This window comes from Nicotiana tomentosiformis, chromosome 5 (assembly GCF_000390325.3).
Source record: "Nicotiana tomentosiformis chromosome 5, ASM39032v3, whole genome shotgun sequence".
Lineage (NCBI taxonomy): Eukaryota > Viridiplantae > Streptophyta > Magnoliopsida > Solanales > Solanaceae > Nicotiana > Nicotiana tomentosiformis.
In genome coordinates, this window is record NC_090816.1 from 102348364 (window position 1) to 102360772 (window position 12409).

The window sequence follows — 12409 nt, forward strand, 5'->3', positions numbered from 1 at the left end:
TTGTTCAATTTAGGCCAGTAGAAGTTTCCTTGAATCATCTTCAATGTTTTAGAATGGCCAAAATGACCAGCTAATCCACCCTCATGTGCTTCCCTCACAATGGACTCCCTTAAAGAGCTTTGTGGTATGCAAAGTTGCTTTCTATAGTAAAGAAACCTATCTCGAATTACAAACATTCTTTGTGGACCCTCCAAGCATCTCTTCCAAACACCTCCAAAGTCCAGATCAACATCATAAAGCTCCTTGATATGTTCGAATCCAAATACATTAGTTTGCATCATAGAAAGTAAACATGGTCTTCTACTAAGAGCATCAACCACTTGATTGAGGTTTCCAGCTTTGTGCTTGATTACGAACTGAAAATTCTGAAGAAACTCTACCTATTTTGCATGCCTTGCGTTGAGTTTTTGTTGGTGACTAAGATACTTTAGTGCCTCATGATCAGAATATAGCACAAAATATCTTGGTAATAAATAATGACTTCAATGTTGCAACACGCGGACAATAGCATAGAACTCTTTTTCATAGGTGGAGTACTTCAATTTATATCCACTTAGCTTCTCGCTAAAATAAGCCACGGGTTTACCTTCCCGGCTAAAAACTCCTCAAACACCAACACCTGAAGCATCACATTCTACTTCAAATAAAACATCAAAGTTAGGCAACTGAAGGATAGGAGCTTGTGTCATCTTCTTCTTTATCAATTCAAAACTCTTTTGAGCTTCTTCATTCCACTTGAACATGCCTCCTTTCAAACACTCAGTTATAGGGGCAACCAAAGTGCTGAAAATTTTGATAAATCGTCGATAGAAGGACACCATTGAAAGCTCCTTATATCCGAAATTAACTTAGGAATTGGCCAACTTATGATTGCTTCAATCTTGCTTGGGTCGGCTTGAATACCAGCACTAGTTACTATGTAACCAAGAAAGCAAACACTGTTAGTATAAAAGATGCACTTCTTGAGTTGTGCATATAGCTTCTCTCTCCTTAAGGTTTCAAAAACCTTCTCCAAATGCTTTCCATGTTCAACTTCCTCTTTGCTATAAATTAGGATATCGTCAAAGTAGACAACAACAAACTTCCCAATGAATGGTCTAAACACATGAGTCATAAGCCTTATAAATGTGCTAGGAGCATTCGACAAACCAAAAGGCATTACCAACCATTCATACAAGCCTTGGCTAGTCTTGAAGGCAGTCTTCCATTCATCACATTCTCTCATACGAATCTGGTGGTACTCACTTTTCAAATCAATCTTTGAAAAGATCTTAGAACCATGTAATTGGTCAAATAGATCATCTAATCTTGGGATTAGGAAGCGATATTTGATAGTGATCTTGTTGATTGATCGACTGTCAACACACATCCTCCAAGTACCATTTTTCTTAGGAACAAGCAAAGCAGGTACGACACAGGGACTAAGTCTCTCCCTTATTGAACCCCTCTCCAATAGTTCTTCGACTTACCTTTGGAGTTTAGCTTGTTGTGTAGGATTAATCCTATAAGCTTCTTTGTTTGGCAACGATGCTCCTGGTATAAGGTCAATTTGATGTTGAATATTGCGCATGGGTGGAAGTTCTAACGGAACATCTTCATAGATTACATCATCAAATTTAGCAAGTAACTTCTTGGCTCGTGTATCTAACTCATGCTCCTCATCTTGTGAGTCTTCCATGGCTACTGCTATGTACAATGGCTCTCCTTTATTGATGTGGCCAATAATCTATGATCTGGTCATTAGCGTATCAGAAACAGTCTTTGCCTTCTTTGAAAGTTCTTTTGAGTGCAATGGCGTCAAAAGGATCTTACGTCCATCAATTATGAATGAATAGGTGTTACAGTATCCATCATGAAAATCACGCTTATCATATTGCCACGGTCTTCCAAGTAATAAATGGCAAGCATCCATCTTTACCAAATCACACCAAATTTGGTCTTTATAGATCTTACCAATAGAAAAAGAGACCAAGCATCTTTTAGTGACTTTCATACCTCCACCATATTGTATCCACCCGACTTTGTAAGGTTTGGGGTGCACCTCAGTCTCCAAACCCAATTTAGTCACCATCTCTTCCGAAACAGCATTAGTGCAACTTCAACCATCGATAATCACTGAACATACCTTGCCATGTGATGTACACCTCGTATGGAAAAAGGGCCTCTCGTTGCGATGATTCTTCATTTTCATATTCCGCATGTAAGATCCTCTGAATAACAAGCATATCACCTTCATCAGGTTCTACATAGGCATCCTCATCTTCCTCATTAACTTCCTCAGTTGGCTGGTTGTCTTCATGATTTGAATTATCTTCTTCGTCAACCAACATAACAGCCTGTCGGTTGGGACAAACAGCTTGCACATGCCCAAAACCTTGGCACTTAAAACATCTTCTCCTAGTCATATCCCCCTGAGGTTTCTTTTCACCACCCTTTGAAGATGAATTAGAAGAATTACCTCTATAAATGGCCTTGGAATTTCCACCTCTACCACTACTAGTACTCCTCTGGTTGGGGTAATTCTTTTTGGAGTATAATTTTTTTGGCTCCTTTTGTTGTTCCTCGATGTTGATAGAAAGCTTTCGTACATCATTGAATGTCCAATAAGGTTGTAAGCGAATAACATCAGAGATGACACTCCTTAAGCCACCAATATATCTTGCTATAGTCTGTTCCTCAGGTTCTCGGGTATCACGCTTAATCATGAGGTATTCAAACTCTCGAGTATAGTCTTCCACGGTCTGATCTCCTTGGCGAAAGTTATTAAATTTAAGATAATTCTCTTGTTTGTACGTATCAGAAAGAAAACGTCTTCGGAGTTCTCTCTTCATCTTCTCCCAAGTTCGAATCTTACCACGACCTTATCTTTCTCTTTCTCGCTTCAAATTGTCCCACCAAAGTGAAGCATATCCCTTAAACTTAATGGCAACAATCTTAACCTTTTTCTCCTTAGAATAATCCTTGAACTCAAAGATTCATTCTACGGTCAATAACCACTCCATAAACGCACCCCCTTGTGCTTTTCCATCAAAATCAGGAACATCAACCTTCACATCATCCCTTTTCTCCCGAGTATGGTTCCTCCTTCTCCTTGGGCGATCAGAGTCATCGTCTTGTTGTCTCCTAGGAGGATCCAAATTTTTACTAGAGTCATCTCCATCAGCCATATGAAAGGGGTTACTATCAGAGTCCTATTTATCTTCTTCCTTGGGCCTTCTACGCCGTTCTTGCCTTTCGTAGTGTTGGAGTTGCCTCTGTAGTTGTTCTATTATCCTTCTCATCTCTTCCATCTCCATGTCACGATCGACTGCTCTTCTTTCACCTTATTAAACCCAACGACCTTTTCTTGTTTGCATATTAGGTTCATTACCTGCTGCTCTAATACCAAATTGATGTGATTCTTCGAGTTAACAAAGAACCAACCGACCAGGATTAAGATCTTGAAATAAAAACGTGGTTTGTGGGTCGATTTCAAGAAACAATGTATCTCAAGTTTTAGGACTCGGAATCTGATGATTCAAAAACGAGGTGAAAGATGACGATTTGAACTAGAAGAAAGACTATTTACTTGTTCAAAACAAATAAATATTGATATTGCACCAGTTCAATGAAAGTTATGATTCTATGATATCATAAGAACGAATTGAGATCAAGAAATGTGTTCTTGAATGATCAAGAACTCAAACAATTCCTAAAGTCACCACTTAGAATCAAGTAACGTGATAAAGAAATACAACACGTAATTGAAAAAAAGATAAAGACTATCACCACCTTGCTTGGAACTAAAAACAAGGATAAAGAAGATAAAATAGAGAAAAATACTCTATTGCAAATTAGGGTAAAGCTCAAAAACGTGAACTGCATTCTACAAGGTAAGAGAACCCTTTATATAGGCCTAGAATCTCTTCTTTGATGACTATAATTCCTATTCTAATAAGGAAATAAAATAACTAAAGACAAGAAAAGTAAAATCCATATTCTACAAGGAAAAAAAACTAGAATCCTACTAAAAGAAAAATCCTTATTCTAAAAGGAATAAACTAAATCCCATTTTAAGAAGGAAAGGGTCTTGGCTTCTTGAAATCAATCTTGGGCCTTTTGGACTTGAAGGCACATCCACACACCTATTCATGGGCATAAAAGAACTTGTTTTTGGCGAGCTAAATAACAAAAGGCTAATATGGCTTTTTGATTTGCATCACATACATACGACCTTTTAAAACAACTCTCCTAACTCATCATACCAAGAATAATCAAAACAGATTAAACACAATTCCGTAACATCCTCGCCTCATGATTTGACTCAAAAGCACCACGTATTTTTCACAACCCGCTCACTTAGTCTAACACAGAGGTGAACGATATTACCTTTTCTTCGTGAATCAAGTACCCTCATACAATAATAGAGAGTAGTTACACACATAATAAAATTTAAGAATAATTAGGAACTCAAGATAGAAATGATTCACTTACTCTCAGAAGTAACATTCATGTGCCACAAAAGACGTACCATAAGCTTGCCCGTAATGTACTACTCTACTAATTGAGCTCATTCAGTCAAGGATCAAGTAGGACTTTGTTTGGTTGTAATGTAAGCTATAGGATGGGTAAGATATATTTGGATATAAGCTTGACTACACCTCTCTCTTGTAATGACCTTGCTCTCAGCACTCATAACAGTTATGCTTTCTTGCTCTAGACTTCGATCTGGCTGTTGACCATTTTCTATTAAAGTCTTTTCTGTTGTGTTCTTCCTCTACTCATAAGACCCTCACAATCAGTTCTGCTTTCTGGAAAGCTTTTTTTCAACTCTTTAGTTTTTAGTGCATTACTAACATCTTCTAGTGAAATACTGTCGTTCCCATGTAGCAACATATCAGCAAAAGTATCATAAGTCGGTGGCAAAGAACATAACACAATCAAGGCCTGATCCTCACTCTTAATTTTTATATCCGCATTCTTCAATTCCATTAAGCGATTTCTTAGAATACAGATCTTTCTTCTTCTTCCATGCCATTGCTGCAGAAGTTTCTTCAGCAATTTTCCGATGAACGCTATCTGTAACGCTCATGAAGATTGCACTCAAGACCATCTCCTTTAGGTCTTCCTTCTCTGTCTTTTTCATCTCTTCAGGAAAATTCTAATCAATTGCTTTTCATAACCCTTGTAACACCAGGGAAGATTTCATCATAATCTTTCATAGACTAAAGCTAGAAACCCCATCAAATTTCTCTACTTCGTACTTTGTTGAAGATGATGAAGACATCTTAACCCTAGATTATACTTTGTTTTATTGTATTTTTCGCTCGAACTAAGTTTCACGTTGCTCACTACTACGATTCGCGGGTCTTCCCCTCAAACTAGGTTTCATGTAGCCTATGTCCACGATCCACAGGTTGGTTTCTAAGTTTCACTACGTGCCACCCACATTGTTAAAGTATTTATGACAATCGAAACTCGCAATTAGCTTCTTTTTGTGTGCAAATCTCCAAACCGAGTTTCTCACCATCACTCTGCCATCGCCATACTCATTCCGCTAAACTTGGGCTCTGATATCAATTTTTGGGCTAAAATGACCCACATATACTCTTAATATGGTGTGATATTGTCCGCTTTGGGACAAGGCTGCATGATTTTTTCCAAAAGGTCTCACACCATTAAGAGATTCCTACACTTTATATATAGGCTCTCAATCCTTTTAGCTATCAATGTGGGACTTTGTTCGCACACCCAACATATATCATAATTAATTGGATTATACAAAATAAATTTATCTTGATTTATTAAAATGAACAAATAAAAAATAAAGATAGAATAGCTCGGGACACCCTTGAACTTGACAACTTTTATTTAGTTCTCCTTAAACTTTACATGATCCTTAATACTCCTCTGAACTTAATATTTTGATAGTCTCAACTCCTCTGGATGCTGACAATCCATGAGAGTGTGACACACGCGTTGCCACATAGAATTTTTATCCATGTGGTATTTTTTTACAATAAAATATATAATTTTTACCCTTTTAAGTCCATCAATGATTTAAATTATTTTTTCATGCCAAATCTGTAGATTCTTTTCTTTAGAACAATATTATTTTGACCATAATTTTTTATTTGGCTAAAAATAATGATATTTTAATTAAATTATTTTTACATATTTGGTCAGATAAAGAATAAATGCACAATTAGAACATATACTAATTGCATCTAAAGAAGAAAAAAAATACGATGTTGGAACTCCATATTTTGGCTAAAATAATAAAATTCCAACCAAATATTTTACAAATTTGACCCGAAAAAGAATAATATATAGTATAAATAAATAGTCATTGCATGAAAAGAAAAAGACACAATATTTTTTTCTTTTCGTAAAATATACTCTAGTTGTACTTTATTACTTTGGCTAAACTTCTTTTTATTTGGCTAAAAGAAATAGAGGTTTAACTAATTTTTGTAGATTTGGCCAGAAAAAAAAATATTTAAAACAAATATTGATTATATCTAAAAAACACAATTGAGATAAAATGTGCAATGTTTATTAAGAAAAAACAACTTGGAAGCTGAATGATTACGCGGTAATTAACTTTTGAAAATACCTCACTTGGAAGCCGAATTTTTGATTTTTTTTTTTTTTTCATGCGCCTAAAGAGAGTGTATTAATGCTTTTTGCCACATCAACATCTAGGGTGGTAGAGGATATCAAAATTTTAAGTTTAGAAGGATATTAACGACCACGTAAAGTTGTGGAACTTAAAGATCCCGAATATTTCTGCCTAACAATTTTAGTATAAGAAATTAGTAAAAGAAGCGGAGGGTTTAAACCACATTACAAATGCAAAAAGCAGGACAAGAATCACGTTGTGGGACCCAAGGTCCAGAACATTCTTAAAGAATTGTTTGTCCGTTCTCAAAAAGAAAACAGAGGTTTTATCAATGTGCTAACCAATTTTGCATTCTCCTAACAAGGTTGTTTATCCCTTTCTATTAATCATGATTTTTTTTTCCTTTTTCTGATTATTATATTTTTACTTATTGCAATCCCGATATATAGAGTAACATGGCAGCAGTTCCTGCCCCTGCATGTCTCACCCTTAGCTAATGTGTTTCTTTTATTTTCCCTTTTCTGGTTCTTCCTAGTATTATTTTTTGTACTGATGCCCTGAAAAAGAATATATTTAAAATAGGAAAGAATTTGTTTTTCCTTCCCTTTTTCCCTTTACTTTATGAAATCTCGGGAATACACTAAATTATTATATCGATATTTGAATTAAAAATTTAAATAATAATTATCAACATGCAAATAATATTAACATTAATAGATTATTAACCTTTTATTTTCCACTACCAAACAAGAATTTCAAGCTTTAAATATTAAAAAATTATGATATTCAAGTAAGAAATAGGGATATTTCACTAGAACCGTAAAAAACGAAGATATTCCGGACCCATTTGGGACATGCGGTGCAATTTATTGGAAATTTGGTAGGCTCAGCCGACTAAGTAAACTTGCTTGATTTAACTCATATAGGAAAATACTCCTTCGTACGTATATCACTCATATTGAAAACTTGTTACCTATACTTACTTTAGACTTTTATACTGTGGGGTCAGTTTTACCAAAAATTGACTCTAGTCACTCAATGAACTCTATCACATTAGATGATCCTCGTGCCTTTTTAGCAAGTATTGCTTAGTTTTGTTTGTCATTACTTTGATAAATAACATTATTTAACTGACTAATCACATAAAATTCATAACTATTCTTATTGTTTACCCGAAAGATGAATAGCGTTGAATTTGTACGTAATTCTAAGGGTACGTGGTATATCTTGATACAAATCGTATAAGCGGAAACATCGAGTATTGACTGTCAAGAATAAAAATACTAACGAGGTTTAAGGGAGGATGAAAATAATGTATAAAGCTCAAAATGATAATCTCTCAATATGGAGCATATCACAGTATCTGAGTTATGGTATTTTTTATGCCTCAATCGTTCTCCATTTACAGAGATAATAGCCAGGGAGGGGGGATCCTACTTTAGATATATTTAAAAATACATAGTGGGGAACCATGATAAATTAACTTTTTTTTTTTTCTGCCGAGATTCTCTCCCTTAGTACGGCTGTAACGGCTCTTATCTATAGACTCGATATTGACTCGAGCTCGATACTGAATCGAGCTCGATAATGATTCGAGCTAGATTTTGACTCGGGGCCCGGTATTGATTCGGGCTCAGCATTGGTCGATCTTTGGCTCTCAAGCTCGATAACGTTGCTTCGCATCATGGTTCGATTTGGATTCGAGCTCGATAATGACTTCGAGCTCGGTATTGATCGGTCCCTGAAACTCGAAGCTCGATAACCTGGCTTCGGATCTTATCCCGAAATTATGAAGACGCTCTTCGGCGCTCTTCGGTCCATTATGTTCCCATCTCGACCAGTCGTACGAAGGCCAAAATTGGTTTCGACCGTATACAGATAGTCCCCTCGTTTCTCAAAAAGGATGTGGCAAGAAACGATATGATTTCCCAATGGCTCGATTAGATATACACTGATGTTAGCATCGAGCCCGACCATGACGTACGTGATAGCTGTCCCGTCGGTTCAGTTTACCAAGGCATTAAATGCGTGTCAGACGGTGGTCGACCACTGCTGATATTGAACCGTCATTCCCCAATCTATAAATAGCTTCTCTTTTTACCGTTTATCATTTTTACATCTCCAGTTTCCAAATTTTCTAAGCACTTTCTCGCATCTTCTGAGTTTATCTGTAAGCCTGTGATTTTTATTGCAAAATCTTCCTTTTGTGATTTTCACTGCAAAACCTTTCTTCAAAACACCACATCTTTGTCATCTCCTTCTATTCTCAATCTTCAAAACCAAAATGGTGAAAACATCAAAAACCGTTCCTCAAAAAGAAAAAACTTCTTCTTCACAGCCTGCCGCCGACAAAACACCGGTGGAGCCACGACCTGAGGAGTGTGTTCCCGAGGCGTGTGTTCTTACCTCCTATTTTAAGGTCGACAAAGGCTCATCGGTTCCCGGCCGATGCGAGCCAGTATTAAGGTATATGTGTTCGATAACCGAGGGGCATCTCGAATAGATAAGAAAAGATTGCAACTGGGAGAACAAAGAAGTGGTAATCCCGTCTCCCGGAGAAGATATTACTACTCATGTGAAAGGGTTTTTAGGTGTGTATACTTACCCTTTCACGTTAGGTCCTCTCAAACCTGTTATCATTGATTTTTGCCGTCAATACCAAATAAGCCTAGGCCAAATCCATCCTTCTTCTTGGCGGATCGTTATTTTGATCCGTTTCTTTGTGAACAAAATCGAGGGGATGGGTTTCACCCTCGACCACCTCATTCGATTGTACAGCCCCCGCCTCTTTCGAGGCGGGTTAATTAAACTTCAGCGCCGGGCCACCAAGGTTCTATTCTCGAGCATAGACGAGGGCAAGGATCGAGGCTGGATGGGTAGATTCGTTCGAGTGAAGACTTCAGACCTAATACCAGCCGAGAAGATCCCATTTCCCGAGGAGTGGAACATGAAGCGTAAGTGTAACTCTACTGTTATCTCCTATTATTTTGCCCTTTCGTTTCTTTCTCACTGATATCCCTTTTTATGATGCAGCGGTTCCTTGGATGTCCGGGTGCAGTTCCTGACCTCAAGAACTGGGTACGGGACCTGGCTTCGACCTCTACATACGCCAAGCGCTCATGGCGTGATTTGTCAAAGGGCCGATGGGAGGCCAAAAATTATGGTAAGCCTCTTTCTCGTATCTTTGATAGTTCGAACGAAGTGTTTTCCATATACTTAATCAATTTTCTTGTGTGTAGGTCTGGGCAAAGATGCGGTTTTGAGGCCCCCGCCCGGCGAAAAAAAGGCTTTGGCCTTTGTTCCAAAATCGGTGAAGGATAATAAGAGAAAAATGGCCTCTACTTCCGAAGATCCAAAACCAAAGACGAGGACGGCTCATAAGCCGAGGAAGAATACCATCCCTTTGACCGAACAATCAGTTCAGCGTCTAAGGGATGAAGACGAGGAAGAAGAATACGATGTATCCGTACTGGTGGCCCGAGTGAAGAAAACCATTGATGACTCAAAGGCAGCTGGATCGATGGTGGTTTGTGTGTCTCCGCCTCGAACTGAGGTGGTATCGGAGAAGGATTCGGGCAAAGTCCCCGAGTTAATGAAGATCGAGGATGCCTCCCACCGAAGTCGACAACCAGTGGGTATATCCGAAAAGGCCAATCCTGAAGCTCTCCGAACCGAGGAGAATGCCCCAGCGACTCGCTTGGGCAATAGTAATCAGAGACTCTCCTACTCTCCCAGCCTTTTTCGAAGGGGCGATTTGAGAGTCCCAAGCTTTGGGGGCCCTCGAGGTAGACGGTCCTCACGAGGGAGAGGACCCTTTTGGTGATCTGTTTACCGGTATCGAGGATGCTGCCGCCCTAGTGATGCATTGGGTCTTTTCCACGAAGTGCAGCAGGCTCTGAATTGGGAAAGCCTTAACTCACTTCGTTGGTACCACCTTCATGTTTGTTTTTCTTTTCTAACTTCTTTTCTTCTTTCTTCGCAGGCCGCATCGGTTCATCGAGAAATGTGTTCTCGATCTTGAGCTGAGTTGCACCGGTATGAAGCAGACCTCCAACGGGTCACGAAAGAGAGGAACGCCCTTAGACTCCTCTTCGGGCAAAGGGAAGAAGAAATCAAGGACCTCCGAGCTGAGTTGGCCAAGGCTTATCAAGACCAGACCAACCTGACCGAGCAGGTAATGATAATCTTAAAAACCCATGGGCTCGCTTCTGGAACAGTGGCTAATATTTCGATCTCACAGCTGCAGCAGAAGCTTGAGGTGATTGGGAAGCTTCGTGAGGATGTCGATATGATAAGGGCAGAGACCTTGGGATGGAAAGATGGTATGGACCGTCTCGCTGCAGAAAAAGAAACTGATCAAGCCTAATTATCATCGGCCGAAAATCAACTTCAAGACATGAAGGAGAAATGCTCGGTCCAAGCAAGAAAAATAGAGGAGCTCGAGGCTCGGTTGGCCTCCCAACTTGCCAAAGCCAAATTTGACACTGAAAAAGCAAAGGCCAATGCGGATGCATTCGTGGCCGTATATCGGGCCGACGCTGAAGCCGCTCAGGTACAAGCAAGATAGGCAGTCGAGACCACTAAAACTCGAGCATATTGGGCTGCTGAACTTGCCAAATGCTAATCTCGGAGGGAGAACCTCAAAAAGATCCATGCTCGAGGTTTTGATCTCACCGAAGATATTAAAAGGGCTAAAGAGCTCGAAGCCGATGCTGAAGCCTTGGCTTCCGATGATGACGATGATGATGATGGGAGCAATAGTGGGTCTGAGAGCGGGGAGGATCCCGATGGAGAAGAGACCGCCTCTGGAGATAACCAGGAGACTTAGAGTTTTTTCTATTTTTTGGTGTAGTGTCCTGTTCGGACGTTGTAAGCACTCTTGAATATATATAAAGATCTTTTCCTTTCCTAACTTGTTTCTATTTTATTTTTTTCCTTGTGAAGATCTTGTTTCATTCATGCCTTATGAAAGTTTTCATAAGTTCGAGGCTTTAGGCAATTTGATCGAATTTGGACTTTTATAGCCTTTATAACCGAGTGGGTGTTTGCTCAAACTTGAAGCGGTGTAGCCCGTAGGCTTTATGGTCAGGTTAGTGCTTTGCTCGAACTCGAAGTAAGGTAGCCCGTAGGCTTAATAGTTGAGTGAGTGTTTTTCTCGAACTCGGAATAATTGTTAGCCCTTAGGCTTAGTAGTCGAGTGAGTGATTGCTCGAACTCGAGATAATTGTTAGTCCTTAGGCTTAGTAGTCGAGTGAGTGATTGCTCGAACCCGAAGTAAGAGTAGCCCTTAGGATTAATAGCCGAGTGAGTGATTGCTCGAACTCGAAGTATGAGTAGCCCGTAGGCTTAGTAATCGAGTGAGTGATTGCTTGAACTTGAAATAATAGTTAGCTCGTAGGCTTAGTAGTCGAGTGAGTGATTTCTCGAACTCGAAGTAAGGTACGTAAGCTTAGTAATCGAGTGAGTGATTGCTAGAACTCAAAATAACAGTTAGCCCGTAGGCTTAGTATTCGAGTGAGTGATTGCTCGAACTCGAAGTAAGGTAGCCCGTAGGCTTAGTAATCTAGTGAGTGATTTCTCGAACTCGAAATTATAGTTAGCTCGTAGGCTTAGCAATCAAGTGAGTGATTGCTCGAACTCGAAGTAAGGTAACCCGTAGGCTTAGTAATCGAGTGAGTGATTGCTCGAATTCGAAATAATAGTTAGACCGTAGACTTAGTAGTCGAGTGAGTGATTGCTCGAACTCGAAATAAGAGTAGCCCTTAGGCTTAGTGTGGGGCTTGGCCTCATTGATTTTTCGGTTGGCAG

General features: G+C 39.1%; 1 protein-coding gene across 1 annotated transcript; it reads right to left on the reverse strand.

Annotated features, from left to right (window-relative positions):
* Window positions 1–1726: 1726 nt before the first annotated feature.
* Window positions 1727–2831, reverse strand: LOC138892905 (uncharacterized). The gene is made up of 2 exons (XM_070176660.1): window positions 2126–2831; window positions 1727–2073 (listed from the first exon to the last, which is right to left on the reverse strand). Exons 1-2 carry the CDS (start codon window positions 2829–2831, stop codon window positions 1727–1729), a joined length of 1053 nt encoding a protein of 350 aa, XP_070032761.1.
* Between the last annotated feature and the right edge of the window lie 9578 nt (window positions 2832–12409).